The 27500-nt window shown below is 42.5% G+C and overlaps 2 protein-coding genes across 6 annotated transcripts in view; both read right to left on the bottom strand.

Annotated features, from left to right (window-relative positions):
* Window positions 1–4019, bottom strand: part of LOC111976724 (dihydropyridine-sensitive L-type skeletal muscle calcium channel subunit alpha-1-like) — a 42506-nt gene extending 38487 nt beyond the window's left edge. For both annotated transcript variants that reach the window (XM_024005789.2, XM_024005790.2), the window contains exons 1-2: window positions 3449–4019; window positions 649–754 (exon numbers count right to left, since the gene is read on the bottom strand). In XM_024005789.2, the coding sequence (XP_023861557.1) occupies window positions 649–754; window positions 3449–3645 (303 nt within the window). In that variant the 5' untranslated portion in view covers window positions 3646–4019. The remainder of the gene's footprint in view (window positions 1–648; window positions 755–3448) is intronic.
* A 1292-nt stretch (window positions 4020–5311) lies between these two features.
* Window positions 5312–17894, bottom strand: tmem9 (transmembrane protein 9). Of its 4 annotated transcripts, none has more exons than XM_024005792.2 (6): window positions 17815–17894; window positions 17268–17420; window positions 16455–16546; window positions 12212–12320; window positions 7440–7571; window positions 5312–7104 (listed from the first exon to the last, which is right to left on the bottom strand). In XM_024005792.2, the coding sequence occupies exons 2-6, from the start codon at window positions 17361–17363 to the stop codon at window positions 6952–6954; spliced, it is 582 nt and encodes a 193-aa protein (XP_023861560.1). In that variant the 5' UTR covers window positions 17364–17420; window positions 17815–17894; the 3' UTR covers window positions 5312–6951. The 4 variants fall into 4 exon arrangements, with proteins under 4 accessions (XP_023861560.1, XP_023861559.1, XP_023861561.1 ...); XM_024005791.2 differs by having other exon boundaries at window positions 17782–17885; XM_024005793.2 differs by having other exon boundaries at window positions 17268–17406; window positions 17782–17862.
* Between the last annotated feature and the right edge of the window lie 9606 nt (window positions 17895–27500).

The following is a 27500-nucleotide window of genomic DNA, read 5'->3' as shown; positions in this document are numbered from 1 at the left end:
TCCACACTAATGTCACGGTCTCATTTACCATGCTGGTGTGACACTGTCAAAAACCAAGGCTCCAAAATCTCAACCTCATACTCTGAAAACAAAAAACCTCAATATAACTTTCAGTATATTTCCACATGTTGTCCTACGTATAGCACTGTCTTAGCTCTGGAGGCATGTTGAGGATGAGGATGGGACTCAAGGGGCTGATGTACTATAGCTGGAGCGGTTAGCTGCTGGACAGGACAGTCTGACCTTGCGATGACTCGAAAGGGAAAGTACTGAGATGACCAACTGACTATGACCAAACACTTTGTTTCAAAGGAGATTACTTGGATTTCAAGCATTTGTGCCATGTATTAGCCTACCAGTCATACGCTAAGGATAGAAGGGCACAGCTGTTGTTGGCCAACTGATGACCATCAGTTTGTTCAACATGCCTTAGTTGCCATCAGCCACAAAATACCCTCTTACTGCATGTTGATGTGACATCACTCCACTGGGAAAACCCCAAATGTAGCCTCAACTGTGGGGTCATTGGAGTCAACACGGGCCAGCAGCTATTCCTAATGTATGGTATACTCAGTGCATGTCATAATTATGTTACAATCAGAACAGCTTTACACACACAAACTGAAGATCAGGTCAGTAGGTTCTCACCAGGCTGGTGTTGGTAGCGTTGTTGTCATCTTCAGGCATGGGTAGGAACACAGCCAAGGCCACACAGTTGGCAAAGATGGTCAGCAGGATGATGATCTCAAAGGGTCTGGAGAGGACGGCTCAGGAAGACAACAACCAGGCAGATACACACAGGGCTAAWATTGAATATGAGACTGGAGCAGACAGGAACATTGCGCTATTGAGAGATATGCTCTTGTTGTGGATTTCACTGTGACGCTTCCAGAGATAGACCTTGATGGTGAAAACAGTCAAATGATTTCCTATTTTTTTGCGTCTGCATGTCCTTGAACCGATTATTTTAAAATCGTACGCAGAAGTGTAATGTAATCTAAATGTAATGCAATTGCTACTGGGAGTCTGCATTAACCCTGTTGGCCTTGAGATACTCAGTGAGGGCGCAGCACTGAGCTAGCCTCTAAATCGAAATGCACAACAGATTCGAGCCAATGTCTTTTAAGTAGTTGAACATGTTCTTAGTCCAACTTTGTGAAAGTGAAAAACTGACACAWTTTCATTTTTGTCAWWAACAACTTTATATCAAATTAGTGCCTTTGATTTGATAGCCTGCACATGCGCAGTTCGACGCGAGGTGACCGTTAGAGCCGATGACGTATTTCTGAGCATGAGCTTAGCTAGCTAACATCGCCTTGAAAACAAGTGTGATCCGGGATTTCTATTGGGGAAGCAGTTTCTGCCTATCTTCATACTGTACTGTCTTTGATTTTATGTCAACATGAAACACCATTTTAGCAAACTAAAACCGACTTCCTGAGCTTCAAATGGGCCATTGAGTCTTCACATAGGAATTCATGGTGTGAAATCCTCAATCACTTTGTTCATATAAAGTTGTACCTGACCCATCATTTTTTGTATTACTGTCCCCAGTGGCAAAAGGTGACATCCCAAAAAACACAAAAACTATACAACACCAATGGCTTCTAGCCTCCCACGCATACTTTCTGTCCCTAACTGAAACTAAATAATATAAAAACMAAAMAAATATTTTTCAGAAAACTTAAACTAAATAAAAACGAGCAAATCAGGTCTGAAAACGAACTAAAAAGAAACTGAATCTAAAATTAAAACGAATATAAACGGACCATGAACCTGCCATAATCCTGCCCGCCCTTCTCATTCCCACCTCTAAGGGGAGCTATGTCAGAAATCCCCTGCCAGCTCAGCAGCAGTGTCTCAGTGTGATGCCACAGGACAGCTGCACTACTGACCACCAGCCCAGAATATTATCAAACCTTTTAAACACACTTTATACAAACTCAAATAAGTCCCAAGTAAATCTTTTGCCTATGATGATGAATTACTAAGGTCAGTCTCGCATGGCGTTGTGTCTGGCACATAGGAAAAGTCAATTTTACAAGTGTTGTAAAGAGTGTATATTTTTAGCTTCTATTTCTAGAACATTCTTCTGCTCTGAGTACCTGAGGCCTGGATTCTGTGAGCACAAAGCGATGTGTAAACAATCAAACTCTCTTTTTTTACGGTTGAATGTAAAGAGGATGTTTCATCCTAACAACRGACAATGCCAGAACCTGCCTGCAGAAAAACAAAAGTAGGTGCCATCTTTAATCTATGAAAAGGACATCCTGTCAATTGGCAAATCATTTTACAAACCATAATCTATGATGGAAACAAGCATTGGATCTAAGAAATAACGATCTCCACCATCAAAAGTTCTGAACTGAAGACAAGCCTTTGCCTCTGGCCAGGAGAAATAGTGTCGACGAATACTAGATGAAATCTAGATGAAATGTTTTTACCAATGTATAACCAGCAGACAGCTATAGTATGCGAGACTGATCCGAAAACAGGGTGGAAACCCCCAGAGTAGGAAAACATCCTTCAACAACCTGTCTTCAGGATCAAGCTAACTGTCATAGACATAGAATAACTAGAATGGGTGGAAAAGCCCCTCAGCTCAGACCATGGCAATTTGAAAGTGCACCCAATAACACAGTAGATACCGTATATAATACCGTAGATATTATGGGTACTCAACTATATGATACTGGTAGAATATATAACTATTGGCTAACTGTGCCCTAACATTTCAACAATGCTCTTTCCACATAAAAGCAGCCAAGTCAGCCAGACACTTATCACTAAATAAACTGGCTTCATTAACTGTCGTTTTTTTTTTAATCGTGCAGGGTTAAGCCGTGGATAAGCACCCTGGACAGTGAAAAGACTGGGTTACATATTTCACATAGACTCTGGGTGGGCAACCCAGGCAGGCTGCATAACAAAAGTTTTAACACCTACAAAAGTTCCTCAACAGAGATTTTAAAGAGGATTATAGACATGGCTGCGCTTGGGAACTAAATGCACCAGCTGGGAAGTTCCCTGTTCAACTATTTGTACACTTTTAGCATGGCAGGCAGGCAGATTGCTTTTGCATATGTACTTGGTCTAAAAAAACATTTGGCAAGTAACACATTWAAAGTCTCTGAAATGTCCAAACGAGAGTGATCCTGTAGAATAGAAGGTTCAACCACCAAGCACATAAATGTTCTGTAGAGAATATAGGCATGACATGAGTAGAGAGCATACAGAGAGTATAACACTCGACTTCGCCTCGGGCCTTAACTCCCGTGCCAATATATCCAACAAACACCGGGCTTCTCGGGCATTATCACTTAAATAAGTCACATGGAACATTTCTTCAACAGAATCAAAGAGCAAGAGTCAGGATTGTGTTAAAGAGCGCAGGGTGCATGTGTGCGCACATGCATTTCTGTATACTGTATGGGCCCTTAAAGGATACTTCCACTCTACGATGTTAATGCAGGCTTTTCTGAAGGGGTTTTTGAGAGTGAAGAAGAAGAGGGATCGGGCGGGGCGAGGGTTACCCCCCGTCGCCTGCATCTTCTTCAACTTCTCCCTCTGCTTCCTCTTCAGCTCCTCTTCGTTCATGATGAACGACGTCAACGCAGCCATCGCCGGCTCACCGTTGGCCGCCATACTGTCCTACTGTCCCGCCCGGGACAAAGCTTCTAAATCCTGGAAAGATACGTCCTCTCCTTTAATCACCACCAAATATTCCAGAGACGGTTGTATCTGCTACACAACTTTGTGTTGTGACTCCACTGTGGCCCCACTTTAGTTSCAGAACTTCCACAATCCTTAGGCACTCAGTTCTGTGCTCTCTTCTCTTCTGCCTCCACCCTCTTCCCTCTCTCTCCTTCTCTGAACAGGTACAGGACAGAGTGATCCACTTGGCCCAGGCTCCTGTTAGAGGAGAAAACTGCACCAGACCAGGAGAGGAAAACTTAGAGGAGCTGTCTGTGAGCTGCTTGAAGAACAGCAGTTGGCCCGGCCGCCTCCCTGATTTAAATATAGAGCGCTAACGACGGACTGACTGTAGCCATGCTTGGGGATGGCTAACAGGCTGGAGGTGGGAGGTAGGGGGAATGACAGCGAGGGGGGGGGGGGGGGGCTGAGGAGGGGAGGGAGTAGAGGGGTAGCTAAGGGGGTTTTGGGGGTGAGGGCGTGGGGGACGGTGCGCACGAAGGAAGGAAGGGGGAAGCACGATCAGTCAGGGTAGAGGAAGTCCTCCCGAGGCAGCAGAAAAAACAGCCTGTCCCCAAGAGAGACAGAGAAAGTGTGCAGCTGTCCCCCTACCGACTAGAGATCTAAAGAAGACTCTAATCTGTGAACATGAAGAAGAGGAAAGAGGGAGGCCAGGAAGGAGGTACTTGTAGCAGCTCTAGCGGCATTGTCTGAACACATGAAAAAGAAGAGAGGAGAAAAGAGGGAGGAGAGGGAGGAAAAGAGGTGTGGATGTTCTTTCTTGCCTTCAGTGGCCAGGGCAGGCTGACTTGTTGTGCTTCTGTGACACAGTGCAGATGGAGGAGTGTTTATACCATAGTACCAACCCAAACTAGTCTACTGTATAAACATTCTTCATCTGAACAGCACAGTGAGTTGGCAGGCAGGAACACAAAGTATGCATCCCAAATGCCACCCTACTCCCTATTTAGTGCGCTAGTTTTGACCAGGGCCCTGGCCAAAAGTAGTGCAGTATATAGGGAATAGGGTCATTAGTGACGATTAAGAGTCTTCTCATGTTGTCATGATTTCTCTGAAGTGTTACACAACATATTGACCTGCTCTCGACACCACATTGATCTCGACACCATAATTCCACAGAACCCCTCTCCAGGATAGGGCAGGTGGCATGTCTAAACTGCATCAAAAGAATAATAGACTTGTAACTTTCAACACCAAAAAAAWTAAAAATACAACACACAAGCATTTAATTTAAACTTGTAAGGTTAATCATAAAGGCTGTGAAATAGCTTATCACAAGTCCTCTAGCTACTGCAACGTTGTTAAAAAGGACTAAGCTAAGTGTTCTGTTAACAAAATGTGCGGTTGGTAATTTTGTTCTTTSAACTATTTTCCCCCCAGGCCCAGCTAACAAAGATAGGCCTATGTAAAATACCAAATGATGTGCTGCTATCTAGTGGTCGTGAGTAATACAAGCACAACAGAAGACGAGGGATACGGCTTCAGAAAAAGGCGGTAAGCAACGCAAGTGACAACAAGGGCTCGAACACCATGAAGACAAAAGCGGCTTCAAACTATTTTACACAGATTTCACCAAATAACTTCATGGGGATAAATATAAGCTCAACCAAGGGAACATTTTTTTATTGTTTTCCAAGCATGATGTAGACAATTACATCAAACAGACATTCTTTCAACAGTGCAAGATACGATAACTGTAATAAACAAATGTAATAACCGATTCAAACGTGTCAGTTGATGTCTTAAAAATCAACATACTGATCATTTTCACACGATGAAAATTACATTCAAAACAACGTCAATTTAAAAGAGTGCATCTGCATTTAAATACAACAGCTAAAAAATACACAAAGAAATAATAATTCAACAGACATCTTCATCATTCCGTAACATGTATGTCTGAGTAAAAGCAGGCCAGCAAAACGTCACCTTGTGAATGGAACCCCCCCCCCCTGCACACGCACAGCACAGAGCATCAGTCCTTGCTAATAATGCGAGAGACAATCCAACTGACTGCAATATTCCACTCTGGAATCATTCAAAGCCATTTGCAATCCAGTAATTCCAAAAACCATTAACCAGTGATTCTACAGTTAATAACTACATTATAAAAGAGCGTTACAAGCCATTCACATTCAGCTACCTCAGAGGTTTCAATAAACTCAAGTCTCCACTTCAGAGCCTCTCAAAATAAAGTCAGCAAAACTATGAATCATTATTACAAGGCTTAATAAAAGGAGTAAATATTCCATTATTGTGTCTTTCAGTACTAAGGATAGCATCAGGAAGTGCTAAATGAACCACAATCAGTGAGCTGGTTCTCATATACAGTGGTTAAACATTCAGCCTAGCTACAGTATCCACTGCACTGAGGTAGCTTCACAACACAACAATGCTACAATGAGGGTTGAATATATATATACATATATTTATTTAAAGGTGCTTAAGCATATTCAGACATTCTGAATCAGTCCTATTTTTTCAAGCTTATTTTTTTATGACGTCATTGCAATATATCCAGTTTCATTTAACGGTATACACCGAGTATAACAAACATTAGGAACACTTCCCCCCAAGTTGGCTGGATGTCCTTTGGGAAACTGTTAAGTGTGAAAAACCCAGCAGCGTTGCAGTTCTTGACACAAACCGGAGCGCATGGCACCTACTACCATACACCTTTTAAAGGCACAAATCTTTTGTCTTGCCCATTCACCGTCTGAATGGCACACACACAATCGATGTCCCAATTGTCTCAAGGCTTAAAAATCCTTATTTAAAACTGTCTTCATCCCTTCATCTACACTGATTGAAGTGGATATAACAAGTGACATCAATAAGGGATCATAGCTTTCACCTGGATTCACCTGGTCAGTCTATGTCATGGAAAGAGCAGGTATTCTAAATGTTTTGTACTCAGTGTATGACGCAGAAATGAAGATATAACTTGCATTATGCTGTTTTCTCCTCATTTGGTACACTTCTATCACATCTGTATTCTTTAGCTTAGGAGTCACGACTGCAACCATCATTTTGGAAACAAAGGACAATTGGGCCAGCCATCATTCCAAACAGCATTACTGTACATAAACTGTCCTAAAGGTGCTGGGAATGTATTGAAATGGCAAAGGAATTGAAATCCTGAACAACAACGACGTAGCTAATGACAGTATAACAGCAGCAGATGTGGACAAAGCTCAGGAGGTGACTAGCCTCTGATCTGAAGTCAGCCATTGGGGTTTAACTAAGCATCTTGTGTCGGTCAAAGACAGTCTTGCGCTGTTCCTGGACCTGCTTTTTCCACCGCTGCTGTGCCCCCTCTACCCTCTCCAGTACTGTGTTACTTCTGCCTCCTTGAGCAGCACTGGCACCCTCAGGCTGCGGCCGCATGTCCTGTGAGGGGAGACAGAGACAGAGCACAGGACGTTACAGACACAGGACGTTACACACGCTCCTGTGTTCTTCACTTGTTGACCTTCCCCGGTTAACCACAACAAAACTTAGCGGTATCAGAGAGAACTAAAGTCATCAAAGCACGAAGCTTAATTGATAGGTAATGTGAGTTTATGATCCCTCTGTGTGGTGACTGTGTGGAAGAGCAAACCTGGCACTCCACAACTGATAAATGGAAAAATAGCTCCTGTATATATCTGACCTTCCAGAATTCAAACAGTTAAAGTAACTCGTTAATTTGTGTGTGCCTATGTGTATTTAAAAAGTTGGCCTACCTCAGAGTCCTCTTCGTTGTGAAGGGGCTGGATATAGGGGTCATGTTTACGGATCAGAGGGTCAACCAGCAGCAGGAACAACATGTAGAGGAGGAGGGAGCCCACCACTGACAGGTAGATGAGGATGGTCACCTGGGACAGAGGATATAATGCAGCTTTGATTACATTTCGGTAGACAAGGCCTTTGGCTGCTTTCTGAAATGCAAAGGAAAATATTAAAACATATGCAGGAATACAAAGAGAAGAAAATATGTATTATCACAAAAAAAGCAGAGGGAGAGGGATATTTCACACATTACTTCTATATTATAAATATATCATTTATTATAAATATTATTGGCAAATACAGTATCTAAAAAGGCATGGCATGTAAAAAAAGAAGTAAAATGACCCATGAACACCAACATGTGAACTGCATAGGACCATGTCAAATCTGGTGTCAAATTAAAGTTAAGAGTCTAGATATAATATATATATATATWTTTTTTTTAAAGCATATATACATTTTAGCAGCTATTTTCTATCTTAAATATTAGGAACAAGCAAAGGCTTTGATTTCTGGAAAGACAGAAAAGGGTCTTACAAAACATCGAACAGAAAAAGTTTTAATAAGTATTAGAAATACATCAAGACACATTAGTGTTGACCTAAAGACCCCTGCCAAATAATATCAACAGTTACATTTACTTTAGGAGAAAAGATTTACCTTGTGGAAGTTTAAAAAACATTGCCCTGTGCCTTGAAATTCCGTTACCAAAGATATTTTCTAATTTTCTCCTTCATGAGGGAGCAAAATCAAATCAAAGTTTATTTGTCACGTGCGCCGAATACAACAGGTCTAGACCTTACAGTGAAATGCTTACTTACAGGTTCTAACCAATAGTGCAAAAAAGGTATTAGGTGAACAATAATGAAAGTTCACAGATGTATAATGAAAGTTCACAGATGTAACAAGTAAAGGTAGACCTACCAATTAGTTATAGTGCTTTAACTAATATATATTTGGAATTAAGTGATTAAGCTCAAAATTCTGTTACCAAATTAAAATGAACAAAAATATAAAACGCAACCTTCATCAATTTCAAAGATTAAAGTTACCTCACAGATACCTTAAAAAAAAAGGTAGGGGCGTGGATCAGAAAACCAGTCAGTATCTGGTGTGACCACTATTTGCAGCCCGACACATCTCCACATATTGGTGGGAACTGGAATATGCTGGCGATCCATAAACATGCTCAATGGGTGACATGTCTGGTGAGTATGCAAGGTCATGGAAGAACTGGGACATTTTCAGCTTCCAGGAATTGTGTACAGATCCTTGCGTCACAAGGCCGTGCATTATCATGCTGAAACATGAGGTGATGAATGGCGGCAGATGAATTGCACGACAATGGGCTTCAGGATCTTGTCACGGTATCTCTGTCCATTCTAATTGCCGTCCACAAAATGCAATTGTGTTCGTTGTCCATGGGGCACTCTGTTCACAACGTTGACATCAGCAAACTGCTCGCCCACACGAGGCCATACATGCGATCTATTCATCCGTGAAGAGCACACTTCTCCAGCATGCCAGTGGCCATCGAAGGTGAGTATTCAGTGGTGGGAAAAGTACCCAAATGTCATACTTGAGTAAAAGTAAAGATACCTTAATAGAAAAATGACAAGTAAAAGCAAAGTCACCCAGTAAAATCCTACTTGAGTAAAAGTCTAAGAATTTGGTTTTAAATATACTTAAGTATCAAAAGTAAATGCACTTGCTAAAATATACTTAAGTATCAAAAGTAAAAGCGGCACACTCCAACACTCAGACATCATTTACAAACAAAGCATTTGTGTTTAGTGAGTCTGCCAGATCAGATGCAGTAGTGATGGAGATTCTCTCTTGATAAGTGCGTGAATTGGACCATTTCCCTGTGCTGCTAAGCATTCAAAATGTAACGAGTACTTTGGGTGTCAGAGATAATGTATGGAGTAGAAAGTACATATTTTCTTTAGGATTGTAGTGGACTTTTTTATTTATTTGTATCTACTCTTCTCTGTGAAGACTAGGGCTGGGAATTGCGAATGGAACTCGCGATACAATATTATCACAAAACTTTGGTGACGATACGATATGTATAGCGAAGATTTTCAATGCATTGTGATTCGATATTGTCATTTTATTGATGGTCTAAAAAAGCTATACGATGAAAATTACAGGAGTTTTGGCTCAGGTACAGCCAACTAGGGCTAGCTAACGATACCTAGCAAAATTATCATCATTTTGGCGAGGGGGAAATCAATACTTTGACTCAAAGTATTGATATAATATTGCGATATGTAACCAAATAAATGTTTTGCTCCATCCCTAGTGAACACTGTTTGCGTATTGACTCAGGTTCTTTCTGACTCATGTGGCTTAAGTAGGGTCATCCTGTTGTCATGGTAACYTTTTGAACCCCCCCCGCCCCCATGGCCTCCTCCTCCCTCTCCCTGTCCTTGAGACTGCTGTTTCTCTGTATGCTGGCTGGTGTCCATGGAGCAAACGTCGGGCCTTTATGCTAGCGGCCTTCGAGGGTATCCTACTGGTAATTACCCCTGACCCCTATGTCAAGGTTTGGTGTGGTGGCGAATCCGGTGGCATGACAGACTGGCACAAGGATACTCAAAACCCATCCTGGAGTGCCGTATTCAACTTTCTGAATGTGGCATCCAGGGCTTTCCTGAAGTTTGAGATCTGGGAGAAGGACCTGAACTTCATATCTCTCTGGTCACCCCCAAAACCAATTCTTCCTTTCGCCGCCTCTCCTTCCAGTTCTCTGCTGCCAATGAATGGAATGAACTACAAAAATCTCTGAAACTGGAAACACTTATCTCCCTCACTAGCTTTAAGCACCAGCTGTCAGAGCAGCTCACAGATTACTGCACCTGTACATAGCCCATCTATAATTTAGCCCAAACAACTACCTCTCCCCCTACTGTATTTATTTATTTTGCTCCTTTGCACCCCATTATTTCTATCTCTACTTTGCACATTCTTCCACTGCAAATCTACCATTCCAGTGTTTTACTTGCTATATTGTGTTTACCTCGCCACCATGGCCTTTTCTTTGCCTTTACCTCCCTTATCTTACCTCATTTGCTCACATTGTACATAGACTTATTTTTCTACTGTATGTTTGTTTTACTCCATGTGTAACTTTGTGTTGTTGTATGTGTCGAACTGCTTTGCTTTATCTTGGCCAGGTCGCAACTGTAAATGAGAACTTGTTCTCAACTTGCCTACCTGGTTAAATAAAGGTGAAAAAAGAAATAAAAAAAAGAAATAAACTTCCATGACCACCTGGGAACCTGCACCACTAAGCTCCGCTCTGGCACCCACAGCGTAACGTGTGGTCTGAGTAGTGGAACCTTCTACTACACTCACAGTTACCAGTAAATCAGCCATAATGTACAACATCAGTTACCAGTAAACCAGCCATAATGTACAACATCAGTTACCAGTAAACCAGCCATAATGATACACATTTCACCGTTACCAGTAAATCAGCCATAATGTACAACATCAGTTACCAGTAAACCAGGCCATATGTACAACATCCAGTTATAGTAAACCAGCCATAATGTACACCATCAGTTACCAGTAAACCAGCCATAATGTACACCATCAGTTACCAGTAAACCAGCCATAATGTACACATCAGTTACCAGTAAACCAGCCATAATGTACAAACACAGTTACCAGTAAACCAGCCATAATGTACAACATCAGTTACCAGTAAACCAGCCATAATGTACAACATCAGTTACCAGTAAACCAGCCATAATGTACAACATCAGTTACCATAAACCAGCCATAATGTACAACATCAGTTACCAGTAAACCAGCCATATGTACACCACAAGTTACCAGTAAACCAGCCATAATGTACACCAATCAGTTACCAGGAAACCAGCCATAATGTACACCATCAGTTACCAGTAAACCAGCCATAATGTACACATCAATTACCAGTAAACCAGCCATAATGTACACCATCAGTTACCAGTAAACCAGCCATAATGTACACCATCAGTTACCAGTAAACCAGCCATAATGTACAACATTCGGCCATCACATACCTTAACAAAATTGTAATGAATTTTACTGATAAACATTGAGGTGTAAATAAAAAAAACATGCATTTCAGTACAATCTGGTTCTCTCATTATCTGGCATTTACACTTAGATTTGGGCCTTACATACAGTACATGTTGTATGGATAGTCAGTGAATGTATTTTTTTAGTCATGGTTTTGAACACCATGCTCCTATACCATTTCCTCTTTAGCATTACCCCCTGTCAGTTTTTACCACAGTTGGGAATCTTCGGTTGCTCAGGTGTGGAAATGCTGGATTCAAAGCACAAAGCGAACCACGACTGTATTTTAAAGGTTTCATAAAACAATTGTACACAAAGGGGGAGACAGAAACGTTCTCCAGAGTCCTTAACATAAAACCAAAAAACACAAAGAACAAAAAAGGTATTATAAAAGCATCCGTACCTGTTCCGTTCTCCCAGTGCCACAGCACATGCCATAACATAACTTAAGGCTATAAACCATCTGCTAAGTGGACAGTAAGTCCTTAGAAGTCACTTTCCAGATCACCATAGCTGAGTTACAATCGGTGACCCTTGACCTCGGGAGTTATTTAAGAGGCAAAATTGTCCCTATGGGCACGTGGAATTTAACCACACCCAACACCAGTTAATATGAGTTGATGGACTGTGTGTAAGGGTCAGACCTCAGTACCTTGATGGTGTTGCTGCTGCGTTCCTCATACTTGCACTCACACAGCAGGCAGTAGGCCTCCACATCATGGCCCGGCACTGGCATGGGCTCCACCACATGGAGGCACTTACTGGGGACCGATAAATACACATATTATGATGAAATATATTCATTTAAATCAAATGAAACTTTATTTGCCACATGCGCCGAATACAACAAGTGTAGACTTTACCGTGAAATGCTTACTTACACGCTTACTTKACCAACAGTGCAGTTCAAGAAGAAGAAAGCATTTACCAAGAAGGATAAAATAAAAAGTAATAATGAAAAGTAACACAATAAGAATAACGAGGCTATATACAGGGGGCACCGGTACCGAGTCAGTGTGCAGGGGTAGAGGTTAGATGAGGTAATCTGTACATGTAGGTGGGGGCGAAGTGACTATGCACAGGTAACAAACGAACAGCAAGTAGCAGCAGTGTACGGGGGGGGGGTCAATGTAAATTGTCCGGAGGCAATTTTTATGAATTGTTCAGCAGTCTAATGGCTTGGGGGTAGAAGCTGTTGAGGAGCCTTTTGGTCCTAAACTTGGTGCTCCGGTACCACTTACCGTGCGGTAGCAGAGAAAACAGTCTATAACTTGGGTGACTGGAGTCTCTGACAATTTTATGGGCTTTCCTCTGACACTGCYTATTATATAGGTCCTGGATGGCAGGAAGCTTGGCCCCAGTGATGTACTGGGCCGTTCGCACTACCCTCTGTAGCGCCTTACAGATCAGATGCCGAGTCAGATGCCGACCAGTTGCCATACCAGGCGGTGGTGCCACCGGTCAGGATGCTCTCGATGGTGCAGCTGTAGAACCTTTTGAGGATCTGGGGGCCCATGCCAAATCTTTTCAGTCTCCTGAGYGGGAAAAGGTTTTGTCGTGCCCTCTTCACGACTGTCTTGGTATGTTTGGACCATGATAGTTCGTTGGTGATGTGGACACCAAGGAACTTGAAACTCTCGACCKGCTCCACTACAGCCCTGTTCGGCCCGCCTTTTCCTGTAGTCCAGGATCAGCTCCTTTGTCTTGCTCACATTGAGGGAGAGGTTGTTGTCCTGGCACCACACTGCCAGTTCTCTGACCTCCTCCCTATAGGCCGTCTCATCGTTGTCAGTGATCAGGCCTACCACTGTTGTGTCGTCAGCAAACTTAATGATGGTGTTGGAGTCGTGTTTGGCCACGCAGTCGTGGGTGAACTGGGAATACAGGAGGGGACTAAGTACACACCCCTTAGGGGCCGCAGTATTAAGGATGAGCGTGGCAGACGTATTGTTGCCTACTCTTACCACCCGAGGGCGGCCCGTTAGGAAGTCCAGGATCCAGTTGCAGAGGGAGGTGTTTAGTCCCAGAGTCCTTAGCTTAGTGATGAGCTTCGTGGGCACTATGGTGTTGAARGCTGAGATGTAGTCGATGAACAGCATTCTCACATACAGTTGAAGTCGGAAGTTTACATACACTTAGGTTGGAGTCATTTAAACTCGTTTTTCAACAACTCCACAAATTTCTTGTTAACAAACTATAGTTTTGGCAAGTCGGTTAGGACATCTACTTTGTGCATGACACAAGTATTTTTCCAACAATTGTTTACAGACAGATTATTTCACTATAATTCACTGTATCACAATTCTAGTGGGTCAGAAGTTTACATACACTAAGTTGACTGTGCCTTTAAACAGCTTGGGAAATTCCAGAAAATTATGTCATGGCTTTAGAGCTTCTGATAGGCTAATTGACATCATTTGACTCATTGGAGGTGTACCTGTGGATGTATTTGAAGGCCTACCTTCAAACTCAGTGCTTCTTTGCTTGACATCATGGGAAAATCAAAAGAAATCAGCCAACACCTCAGAAAAATATTGTAGACCCCACAAGTCTCGGTTCATCTTGGAGCAATTTCCAATGGCCTGAACGTACACGTTCATTATGTACAAACAATAGCACGCAAAGTATAAACACCATGGGACACGCAGCCTTCATACCGCTCAGGAGGAAGATGCGTTCTGTCTCCTAGAGATGAACGTATCTTGTGCGAAAAGTAAAATAACTCCCAGAACAGCAGCAAAAGACCTTGTGAAGATGCTAGAGGAAACAGGTACAAAAGTATCTACATCCACAGTAAAACGAGTCCAATATCTCGACATAACCTGAAAGGCCGCTCAGCAAGGAGAAGCCACTTCTCCAAAACTGCATAAAAAAGCCAGACTACGGTTTGCAATGCACATGGGAAAAAAGATCATACTTTTTGGAGAAATGTCCTCTGGTCTGATGAAACAAAAATAGAACTGTTTGGCATAATGACCATCGTTATGTTGAGGAAAAGGGGGGGCTTGCAAGCCGGAGAACACCATCCAAACCGTGAAGCACGGGGGTGGCAGCATCATGTTGGGGGGGGTGCTTTGCTGCAGGAGGGACTGGTGCACTTCACAAATATATGGCATCATGAGGCAGGAAAATTATGTGGATATATTGAAGAACATCTCAAGACATCAGTCAGGAAGTTAAGCTTGGACGCAATTGGGTCTTCCAATGGACAATGACCCCAAGCATACATCCAAAGTTGTGGCAAAAAGGCTTAAGGACAACAAGTCAAGTATTGGAGTGGCCATCACAAAGCCTGACGTCAATCCTATAGCAAATTTGTGGGCAGAAATGAAAAAGCGTGTGCGAGCAAGGAAGCTTACAACTGACTCAGTTACACCAGTTCTGTCAGAAGGAATGTGCCAAAATTCACCCAACTTATTGTGGGAAGCTTGTGGAAGGCTACTGAAACGTTAAACAATTTAAAGGCAAATCTACCAAATTGAGTGTATGTAAACTTCTGACCCACGGGAATGTGATGAAAGAAATAAAAGCTGAAATAAATCAKTCAACTATTATTCTGACATTTCACATTCTTAWAATAAAGTGGTGATCCTAACTGACCTAAGACAGAGAATTTTTTTACTATTGTGAAAAACCGAGTTTAAATGTATTTGGCTAAGGTGTAAGTAAARTCCCGACTTCAACTGTAGGTGTTCCTTTTGTCCAGGTGAGAAAGGACGGTGTGGAGTGCGATTGAGTGCGCGTCATTTGTGGACCTGTTGGGGCGGTATGCGAATTGGAGTGGGTCTAAAGTGTCCGGGAGGATGCTGTTGATGTGAGCCACCACCAGCCTTTCAAAGCACTTCATGGCTACCGATGTGAGTGCCACAGGGCGGTAATAACTTAGGCGGGTTACCTTCGCTTCCTTGGGCACAGGTACTATGGTSGTTTGCTTGAAACATGTAGGTATTACAGACTCGGTCAGGGAGAGGTTGAAAATGTCAGAAGACACTTGACAGTTGGTACGCGCATGCTTAGAGTACACGTCCTGGTAATCCGTCTGGCCCAGCGGCTTTGTGAATGTTGACCTGTTTAAAGGTTTTGTTCACGTCGGCTACCGAGAGCGTTATCACACAGTCATCCAGAACAGCTGGTGCTCTCGTGTATGCTTCAGTGTTGCTTGCCTTGAAGCGAGCATAAAAGGCATTTAGCTCGTCTGGTAGGCTCGCGCCACTGGGCAGCTCGCGTCTTGGTTTCCCTTTGTAGTCCGTAATAGTTTTCAAGCCCTGCCACATTCGATGAGTGTCAGAGCCGGTGTAGTGGGATTCAATCTTAATCCTGTATTGACGCTTTGCTTGTTTGATGGTTCGTCTGAGGGCATAGCGGGATTTCTTATAAGCGTCCGGATTAGTCTCCCGCTCCTTGAAAGTGGCAGCTCTAGCCTTTAGCTCGATACGGATGTTGCCTGTAATCCATGGCTTCTGGTTTGGATATGTACGTAGTCACTGAGGGGAAGACGTCATCGATGCACTTATTAATGAAGCCAATGACTGAAGTGGAATATTCCTCAATGCCATTGGATGAATCCCGGAACATATTCCAGTCTGTGCTAGCAAAACAGTCCTGTAGTGTAGCATCCGCGTCATCTGACCACTTCCGTATTGAGCGAGTCACTGGTACTTCCTGCTTTAGTTTTTGCTTATAAGCAGGAATCAGGAGGATATAATTGTGGTCAGATTTGCCAAATGGAGGGCGGGGGAGAGCTTTGTATGCATCTCTGTGTGTGGAGTAAAGTTGGTCTAGGATGTTTTTTCTTTTGGTATGGAACTTGAAATCCACCACCCCTAGATTGGAAGACTAGACTGTGAATTCAGCATTATGTGCATGCACATGTTATGCASTAGAAAATCGCTCACCAATCTTTCTGGGAGACATTCCTGCTGTAGATGTGTCCGGTGATGTTCCTGTAGGGTGGACAGATACACTTGCAGCGCACATCTTCAAAACTCTGAGAATATAGAGAAGTTCCTTATTACTATACAGTGACATGTGCATTATCAAAAAATGACAGTAGTAGCAGTATACACTAGCTTATACCAGATCTATGTGTGCTGTCTTGTCAACGCCATTGCTGTCATTGTCATTTGTCACGCCAAACGCTGTAGGCCATCACAGCAATGCAGAGCTGGCAACTCTCACGCATTGGCTGTGAGACACATGCATTTGACCCTCTTCTCACGGCACATCTCTAATATCTCACGTAATTGAAAAGTACTGCTTTTAACACTCCCCAGCACATGTCAGATACAGCTTTCCACCTGAGAACAGGGACCAATCCCTGCATCCAACCTTCCCATTGTCCTGTCTCCCCCATCTCATTTAATTACTGTCTGAATAAAGTGTCAAACAGCCAGATAATTCTTTAAAAAAATAAAATAATGTGCATACTCAACGTAACGGTTGTTCTAAAATAAATGATCTTCCACTCTGGTCATAGGCCTAAACCATGTCAGAATATGTAGAATTGCAGGAATTTAGCTTTAAAACAGGACCCCCCAGACCCCCGTCTAGGGGTTGTGCCATTGGGCAATGAAATTCACATAGCAAATATCACTCAAAGCTTTCTTCAAAAGTTGCCAGCTATGGCAATGGAATTGGCAAGACAGCAAAKACGGATCTGGGACTCAGGCTAGAATACACCAGTGTTGATGGTCCTGGAATTGATATACCTTACTAGCGTGTGCAAAGGAGATGGCGTCACTGAGCAGTAGAACCAGCAGGCCGAATAAAAGGGACCTGGAACTCTGTTCTCTCCTGGACGACATACTAACAGACAGACCCGCCAGGTATCAACCTCCTTACCCTGGACTGGAGGAAGAACACTATATGTGGAGGAAGAGGGCACACACGCACCCACAAACACACTATTTATGGCAAATCTTAGCAAGGATAGCTGTTAGTTACATAGCTAGATACTACATATTATTCCATTAAGTTYCTACATATTATTCCATTAAGTTGTCTCCCACATGTTCTCTCTGGCTACATGTTGAAATAAACAAATTAATTTACAACTGCTGTCAACAGTAATCTGATAGCACGCCACAACAGCTAGCAAGCTGTCAACAGGGCCTAAAATGGAAGCTAAGTCGAAGACATTCGTGCCATTGATGTATATGTGTATGTTGCAAACTAAACAGAAAAAATACCACACCAGCGATATACTTATTAGCTAGTAAATACCTTTGAAACGTTATTTACTTCCTACGCACATACCACAAGATGACTTCAGATTTTCTTCTTCAGTGGTGTTAACCGTTATTGGCAACGAACTTCAATGGTGTATTATTGCCACCTACTGGGTTGGAATAAAACAAGTGCGAACTATTAGGATCCCTGGCATTATACAATTTGTGTACATCATTGCATGCAATTTGATGTCTATTGGGGAAAAGCCTCAGTCCAGTGTGTGTAATCTATTGACAAATGTGTGTCCTCTGACTGACTAAAATGTGTATCCTCTCTCGCTCTGGTGGAAAGTATAAGGTAAACCCCTGCTTCTTCTTCTTGACCCGATCAATAGCTCTATTTCCTGGTAGTCATATCAATATCATATAGAGTCACATATAAAGAAAACTGTATTACATTACTCAACAATATGAAAGCAGATGTAATAAAATGTAATAATCTTCCCATAAATCTTACAGGTAGAAAAAACTCTATAGAATGGCATGGCTGACAAAGTTTTGTATTTATTTTCGGTAATACCAATTACCCCACCGCAGACATTCTCTTAAAAAAGTACACTCGTTCATAACATATTTTATATGGGCAAATAAAATTCACAGAATAAAATGGAAAGTTTTACATCTTCCTAAGTCTGTGGGTGGTTTTAACCTTCCAGACATGGAATTGTATCAACCTGCCACCCAAGGCTTTTACTTGTGACATATAGTTAAATGCACTAAAGAGGAACAATGGGTACATATTGAAGATGCTCATGCTCAACCCCAGAATCTTTTACATGTCTATTTTCAAAGGCTCAAGCTAAGAACATGAACAACTTTATAGTTAAGAACACTATAACAACATGGAAGAAAATGAAACCTATTCTACAAGAACCAATATCATGCCCTAAATACACAACCGTATGGAACAATCTTTGGAAAGCTTTTTGGAATTCACTAATAAATTGGTGCACATGGAAAACTAAAGGCATAAAAAACATAAATGGCTTGGTAACAGGAAATACATTTATTTCCATGACAGAATTAAGAAGTAATTTTGGACTGACCAAGATATCACGAAATTTCGATTTAAAATCTTTTGACAAATTCTACAGCACAACAGCAGAGCCGTGTCTTAAGTGTAAAACGAATGACTCAATAATCCATGCATTCTGGGAACGATATAAAGACCAAAATAAGTTATGGGTGGGGATAGAAAGTTGTATTACTGTATTACAATGTAAACATATTTTTWATCCTTCTGTCTGCCTATTTCAATATATGGCATATGGGGTGTAGTGAAATACCCAATGGGCTAGATGATTCTCTTCTCATCACTGATCTTGAAAAAAATGTATACTAACAAATTAGAAATCAATCAATCCGCCATCATTAACATAATGGAAAAATCAAATGAAAAAAAATAATATTGAAATGGGCGACCGAGAAAAACAAATAGGTACAATTTAAGGACAAGCGGCAAACAATCATACAGGCACTATGGATGGAGGGTGTGATCATGTGGGTCTGGGCAGATGAGATGTAGTCATTGTTTGTGTGCGTCTGTAAGTTGTTGTTCATATGTATACGTTTGTATCTGGAGTGGAGAAAAAAAAACATATTATAAAAAAATCGGAGATAAATATTTCTATAGTGAGCTACCCTCCCTAGACCCCAGGCTACCCTTAATAAGCCATACACACCAATAATGCACACAAGCAACTGAAAGGGCAGTTGGAGACACTGATACTTCTGTAACGAGCTATGATATCAGTGTGAACGCTACTCTGTATTCTTTGCTTGTCATCCTCTTTCTCGCCACCTGAATCTGTCCTGTGTTTTTTATTATGGTGAGATTCCCTCTTGACCTATCGGAGGGTCTTCTTGACCTGAGGACAAAAGGTCAAAAGGCTGCARACTTCAGATTCAATACAGCTGCATTGTTGGGGAGTTGTGCAACCACCTTCCCACCTTTCCTATGTCATACATGTGCTAAGTAAGTACTCAGTACAGTGGACATCATGGTGCATTCCTGGTATCAGCCCCAAAACATTGAGTCCTAATTCCCACCAATATCCTGCTTTCACGAGTCTTTCTAGCCAGACTGGGCTGTGAGAAATTACGCTTCACCAGCTCTGCCATTATTAGCCTCTTCTCTTCAGCAGTAACCCTTCCTGTCTCCTGCACAGTGAGGGTCTTTGCACCCAAAGGCTAATTGTCTGTTTAAGGACACCGAACTCTGCCCACTGAGGCACACAGTCACTGGCCTTTCATCACCTGAAAGGTCAGAACAGAACACTCAGAACCATCATATTTTCATATTTTCACGTCAAAAATGTATTACGAGTTTAGATCGTCTTTCCATTTCAATCATCTAAATAGAATGTAAGAACATCTTTTGAATATCCACCAAGAAGCAAAAGCGTATAGGACATTTTTTGTTGTTGCAAAAAGTAGTCAGTTTGACCACTAGGTGATGCTACAAGGTTCCAAGTCCACAGTCACTGACTGGGCCCAGTGGCATAAGCTCATCCATTGTGATACATATACTTTATAATAGGGCTCATCCCTGTAGTAGGATGTCAGGAGGTATTGAGGAAGAATAGCAGCTTTCAATATGCCTTGATGTCTAATGACCAGCTATTGTATGTTGTTTGAACCTCCAATTCAATCAATTGCACATATTCATGTAACCTTTCCAACTGATTAAAGCACAGATATTCTCAGGACTGTTAGATATTGTGCATCAATTTGGAATATAGGGCTTGCTTGACAAAATGAAAAGAAAGTCTGTTAAGATTTGTTMTAAAATGAATGTTCCAATTAGAAACACAATGTTGTAGCCTACCTTTTTCTCTACCATTTCACTACTCCTCACTCCACCTCTCCCACTCCCTCCAGTACTACTTCTAACCATTCTTCTTTTTGACCTTTACCTTTACATCTTCTGTAGTTCCTTTTGTGGAGTCCTCTCTTTCTCTCTATCATGTTATTGCAGAGTACATTGTTTGAATAACAAGACAACAACACCGGTAAGTGATACTTCCCCACTGTTTGCTCCTCTCCTCTCCTCTCCTCTCCTCTCCTCTCCTCTCCTCTCCTCGCCTCTCCGGTCTCCTCTCCCTCTCCTCTCTTCTCAGTGATGTGCTTTGGGTAGTTTGACTATCACTATTCTAATAGACACACATGGTAATTATGGTGGTTGGTGACTCGACTGTGTGTGTGTGTGTGTGTGTGTGTGCATGTGTGTGTGCATGTGTACGTGCTTGGGATTCCTGACATTTCTATTCTAATAGATACACACTGTAATTACATTGGTGGCTAGGAGGCAGCAGAGAGTGGTGATCCATCGACCAGGGACAACACAAAACTATAAATCACAACGCTATGGTTCCGCCCTCCCAACTGTAGCCGAGCACGCTCGGCGAGAGAGCAATCCTGCCAACCTGGGTTTGCACATTTGTCTTCATCAAGTAGTAGGGTTGTTTTGGGCATGACTGAATTTGCTGCCAGTGCCATGGTTATAAAACATGGAGTTATTTTAGCAACTGCTGCTTTAGACCTTATTCAYAGCTTAATGTTCTACAATGGAGCACTTAACAGAGCACTTCATACAGTACCAGTCTAAAAGTTTGGACACACCTACTTTTCTTTAATTTACTATTTCTACATTGTAGAATAATAGTGAAGACATCAAAACTATGAAATAACACATGGAATTATGCAGTAACCAAAAAAGTGTTAAACAAATAAAAATATATTTTAGATTTTAGATTCTTCAAAGTAGCCACCCTCTGCCTTGATGACAGCTTTGCACACTCTTGGCATTCTRTCAACCAGCTTCAACTGGAATGCCGTTCCAACATTCTTGAAGGAGTTCCCACATATGCTGAGCACTTGTTGGCTGCTTTTCCTTCACTCTGCGGTCCAACTCATCCCAAACCATCTCATTGGGGTGAGGTTGGGTGATTGTGGAGGCCAGATCATCTGATGCAGCACTCCATCAKTCTCCTTCTTGGTCAAATAGCCCTTACACAGCCTGGAGGTGTGTTGGGTCATTGTCCTGTTMAAAATCATCAAATAGTCCCATCAGATGGGATATCGCTGCAGAATGCTGTGGTAGCCAAGCTGGTTAAGTGTGCTTTGAATTTTAAATAAATRACTGTCAGTGTCACCAGCAAACCATCCCCACACCATCACACCACCTCCTCCATGCTTCATTGTGGGAACCACACATGCGGAGATCATCCYTTCACCTACTCTGCGTCTCATAAAGACATGGCAGTTGGAACCAAATATCTCAAATTTGGACTCATCTGACCAAAGGACAGATTTCTACCGGTGTAATGTCCATTGCTCATGTTTTTTGGCCCAAGCAAGTCTCTTCTTCTTATTGGTGTCCGTTAGTAGTGGATTCTTAGCAGCATTTCGGCCATGAAGGCCTGATTCACACAGTCTCCTCTGAACAGTTGATGTTGAGATGTGTCTGTTACTTGAACTCTGTGAAACATTTATTTTGGCTGCAATCTGAGGTGCATTTAACTCTAGTGAACTTATCCTCTTCAGCAGAGGTAACTCCGGGTCTTCCTTTCCTGTGGCGGTCCTCATGAGCGCCAGTTTCATCATAGCGTTTGATGGTTTTTGCGACTGAACTTGAAGAAACTTTCAAAGTTCTTGACATTTTCCGGATTGACTGACCTTCATGTCTTAAAGTAATGATGGACTGTCGTTTCTCTTTGCTTATTTGTGCTGTTCCTGCCATGATATGGACTTGGTATTTTAACAAATAGGGCTATCTTCAAATMAACTTTTAACAAGGCACACCTGTTAATGGAAATGCATTCCAGGTGACTACCTCATGAAGCTGGTTGAGAGAATGCCAAGKGTGTGCAAAGCTGTGGCTACTTTGGCAAAGGGTGGCTACTTTGAAGAATCTCAAATATGTTTAACACTATTTGTGGTTACTACATGATTTCATATGTGTTATTTCATAGTTTTGATGTCTTCACTACTATTCTACAATGTAGAAAATAGTAAAAAAAATTAAGAAAAATCATTGAATGAGTAGGTGTGTCCAAACTTTTGACTGATACTGTACATTTGAATGATAGATTTCATTGAAAATGATAAAGGATTCCTCAAACCCAGGGGGACGCCACAACATGATGTTGTGAAACCCTATGGATTGAAGAAGTAGTTACTTTCTAATTTTGGTTTATATAAACTGTGAATCTCTGTAACCGTAGAAGCCCCATGGATCATTCTGGGAAAGCATGAACTATAGAGGTGTTAGTGAGAAATCATTCCAAATTAACAGCCGATAAAAAGAAAACACTGGCTCAGTCTGAGAACTACTGTTGTTCTGTTGTTTAGTCCGAGACAGCTGGTGGTATTCTCCTGCCTCGACTGAGAAGACAGCTGTCAATCACACARCCACCTGAGCCCAGGGAGAGGAGGAGGGGGAGAGGAGGAGGGAGAGGAGGAGGTGTCTGGTGAGTGTGGCGCCAAGAGGAGAGGTGAGGCGAGTGCACCTGAAATAGATGCAGAGTAGTAGTTGAGGTGGCAGCTCCTCCAGCCTGGRCTGCCTCTAAGGGACAGAGATGCTCGGTGAGGAGACAGAGAGGAGACTGACCACTGGAGCAGAGCAGGATATTGAGCCAGACAGAATTTGAAACCCTAGGAGCTACCATGACACATGATGGACACACGCATATGAACGGACGGACGTGCACACACACATACGGATGGACGTGAGTGCGTGCACACATAAGGACACGCACTCACACAAACAAACAAACACACTCTCTCAGACACACACACACACACACACACACCATCCCAACACCTCCACACATAGAGACCCTGGTCCCTCCACTGTTTTCCTTAAGCAGCGTATGTTTTGGGGGGGAACGGAATCGATTTACATGTGCAAATGTCAGTCAGTCAGCTCCCAGCAATCACGGAGGGGTGAGACATGGACTGAATAAAACAGCAGCTCAGTGCCCTGTGTTCTGGGGTCACAGCCTTCTAAAGTGATGACAGAAATCTCTCCCCAACGACCACACACCACACACACACACAGCACACACAACAACAAACACACACACACAACACACACACACACATGGACAGACAGAAGCACATGCACACACGAGCACACGCATGTGCGTACGCACTTGCTCATGCAGGCACATACGCTCGATGCACATACACGCAACACACACTTGCATCTCTCACCACACATGGACGCACACACACACACACACACACTCTTTTCTCTCTCTCCTCCTCTCTCTCTCTCTCTCCCCGTTGGGTATCAACAATCATCCACACTGTATAAACAGTGTCATAAAACAAAAACACAACTAAACAATGACATTTTCATAGACGTCCCCAAGTCGATGCTAATCCTGCCTGTAATAAAAACACCACACACCACGCCTGCACGCACACACACACGAACACACACACAACACAACACACACCCAACACACACACACACACCCACACACACACACACACACACACAACACACACACACACACACACACAAACACACACAACAACACACACACACACACACAACACACACACACAACACACAATCACACACAGCACACGGAGAGAGAGAGAGGGAGAGCTAGGGGGGAGAGAGGGAGACATTAGAAACCGTTCAGGAGAGTAGATAAAGATCATCATCAAGAGATGACAGGAGAGACATGGAGAGGTAGAGGATAGAGGGAAGAACTGATCCCTCTCTCTGTCCATCTGACCTGCGCTATCTTTCTATCATTGTCAAAGTGAGTCACCGTACATCATCGGACCAGAGCGCTCATCGCTCCTCTACACCTCAGCTGTGACCGGGACATGACAAGGATAGACGGTGCTGTCCAACAAACACAATCAACAGATTTAYGCACGTAAACGTGACATATTGGACACTTTATATAACATAACAATTTATTATGTGTTTTAATGATCCTTTAGAAGCGTTGTTAGTCAGTCGTTTCCCTGAAACTACCACAGGAATAAACCTCTTCATTACCATAGTGTATATGCAACCATCCATGCACTTCATCCTCATAAGATTTATAATGACAAATACTATTGATTGGTGAGGCTAAATCCCGTAGTACGCTATTATGTATCAATATGCTGTGTCTTTCTATTGTAACCATGTGTACATAGATGTAAAGATGTCAAATGTTTAGGAAGAAGGATACTCTTCCTGTGTCTCTCAAATATCTGAAGCTTTAATGGAATGTGAAGAGAACACAGGTGAATTGGGTATCAGTAATGCAATGGAACGTTTCCATGGAGATGTCAAGACAGTGTTGCCTTGTTAATGCAGCCTCTGACATGCAGGATCACTAGCGATGCCTTGTAGGGAATGTACAGCATGTACTGTTTTCTTCCACTGTCTGCTATTGTAACCTGACATGTTGTGTACTTCACTGATGCAGCCATTAGTGATTCTCATCCAAGGAACTTGAGTACGTTTTCAAAGGGTCCACAAAAGAAACAAGGGAAGAACTGAAAATAGCTAAATATCCTCAGTGCGCCTCAAAATATTGGACGTAAAGATGATGTAACAACAGCCCAAACTGTGGAACGGACAAGTGCCTCAATGGCCAGTGGTTTGACCTGATGCTGTGGTGGTACCAAGGGCATCAGGAAGAAGAGGAGGAGGGAGGGATTATTTTATGATTTATGGTTGGGATTTAACGATAAATGGTGGCAGCCAACGATGACACTCTCCTTTTTACTGTATGTATATCCCTTCTCCCCCTTCATTCCTTGCCTCGTCGTCCTCTTCAGTCTCCCCCTCTTCCTGCCTCCCCCAACCCCTCTGTCTGTCTTTTCCCTCCCTTCACACCAATAAGTTCATACACTGAACAAAAATATAAATGCAACATGCAACAATTTCAAAGAGTTTACTGAGATACAGATTATAGAAGGCAATCAGTCAATGGAAATACATTCATTAGTCCCTAATCTATGGATTTTACATGACTGGGAATACAGATATGCATTTGTTGGTCACAGATACCTTACAAAAAAATAAGGTGTGGGTCTGAAAACCAGTCAGTGTCTGGTGTGACCACCATAGGGGCGGCAGGTAGCCTAGTGGTTAGAGCGTTGGGCCAGTAACCGAAAGGTTGCAAGATCGAATGTTGCATTTATATTTTTGTTCAGCGTAGTTGCAATTACTTTTTGGAGTGATACGTCCTCTGTTGTCCTAACGTGTTTAATACACTGCTTTTAAAAACACTATGGTTGATGTTGTTTTATTCTCTCTCTGTTAATTCATCACTGTTGACTGTTGGTGTATAGATTAAGCTAACGACACGACATAAAGCCCTCCAAGTACTTATGTATGACGGCACACACCTTTCAGAATGTCTGAAATGACATTCTATTCCCTAGTGCACTACTTTTGTCTCAGTACTTTTCTGCTTGACCAAGTTAAAAGTAGGGCACTGTGTAGTAGGGAATGCTGATTTTAGACGCATATTTACTTCAGGGTTTTGTCTTTAATCCTGTTCCTATCAGGAGACATTTTCTCTCTGTCTAATTGTCATTCCCTGAACTGGCTGATCAGGGATGAGATGGACTTCCCGTGTAAATGCTGCTTGCATTATTCATTCTAGCCAGTCTGTCTGTCAGGTGTGTGTGTGTGTGTGTGTGTGTGTGTGTGTGTGTGTGTGTGTGTGTGGTGTGTGTGTGGTGTGTGTGTGTGTGTGTGTGTGTGTGTGTGTGTGTGTGTGTGTGGTGTTGTGTGTGTGTGTGTGTTGTGTGTGTGTGTGTGTGTGTGTGTTGTTGGTGTGCGTCGGTGTGCCAGTGTGTTGTGTGTACGTTTGTGTGCATGGGCGTGCGCGTCGCTAGGCCCATCAAAATGAATAATTGATCTGATCTGATTAAAGTTTCGCCATGATTACCCCCTCACCTCTCCTCTACTGGTTGATGAAATGACACAACACCTGCCTGTGTTCACATCCCTGTCTCTTTAAGTTGTTCCCTTCTCCCCTCAATCAAGCTAGTTTCAATTAAAAAAGGGTGTTAAAGTACCTTTGTTGTCCGATTGTTTCTGTGGTTATATGAAAGACAGTTACTTGTCTGCAGTGCCTCCTTTTCATTTGGTTCCTCCCGCAGTAACACAATTCAGGCCAATAAAGAACCCTGCTTAGACTAGTGCTGAACAACAACTAATTTTCCTCCAACTGCTTCAGAATGATGAATCCTTAGATGCCAATAGACTGAGCATCAGTTAAAACTGCAATTGTCTGACACACTGAAACACTTAAACGAACACTTTAAGAAGGTTCCATTGAGAGCAAACCTTGATCACCTTGACTCTCCTGTCTGCCTCCGCGCGTTATCCATTCCCTCCCATGTCCACACTCCACACACTCTGCTCATTTTGTAGTTGGATCACTTCCCACTTCTCTCTCTCTTAACCTTCAAAGCCCAACTAAGTATGTCACTTTGATCTGTCTTCCAGAGCCAAGGAACGAAATGCATGACAGAGAGTGTCTTCAGGAGGGAGAGATGGAGGGAGGGAGGGGCGGAGGGGGGAGAGAAGAGTGACAGGTAATGACAAGTGGCTACAAGCTATGACCTTTGGAATGATCAGGGAGCATGACTACCAGGCCCAATGTAACAGACGAGGAACAATTTGGGGGAGAGGAAGAGAACGGACAAAGATTTTGTGTGTCTGGTAGTGGTAGTAGTGGT

Source organism: Salvelinus sp. IW2-2015, linkage group LG17 (genome assembly GCF_002910315.2).
Source record: "Salvelinus sp. IW2-2015 linkage group LG17, ASM291031v2, whole genome shotgun sequence".
Taxonomy (NCBI): domain Eukaryota; kingdom Metazoa; phylum Chordata; class Actinopteri; order Salmoniformes; family Salmonidae; genus Salvelinus; species Salvelinus sp. IW2-2015.
This window is presented reverse-complemented; position numbering and strand designations above follow the sequence as displayed.

Excerpts from the sequence above, each read along its gene's own strand:
- tmem9 (XM_024005792.2), bottom strand. The coding sequence starts at position 17,363 with ATGTCGTCCAGGAGAGAACAGAGTTCCAGGTCCCTTTTATTCGGCCTG. Across the intron at positions 12,321-16,454 it reads AATGTCTCCCAGAAAGATTG|TAAGTGCCTCCATGTGGTGG; the intron begins GTGAGCGATTTT and ends ATCGGTCCCCAG. Across the intron at positions 7,572-12,211 it reads GCAGCAGCAACACCATCAAG|GTGACCATCCTCATCTACCT; the intron begins GTACTGAGGTCT and ends CCTCTGTCCCAG.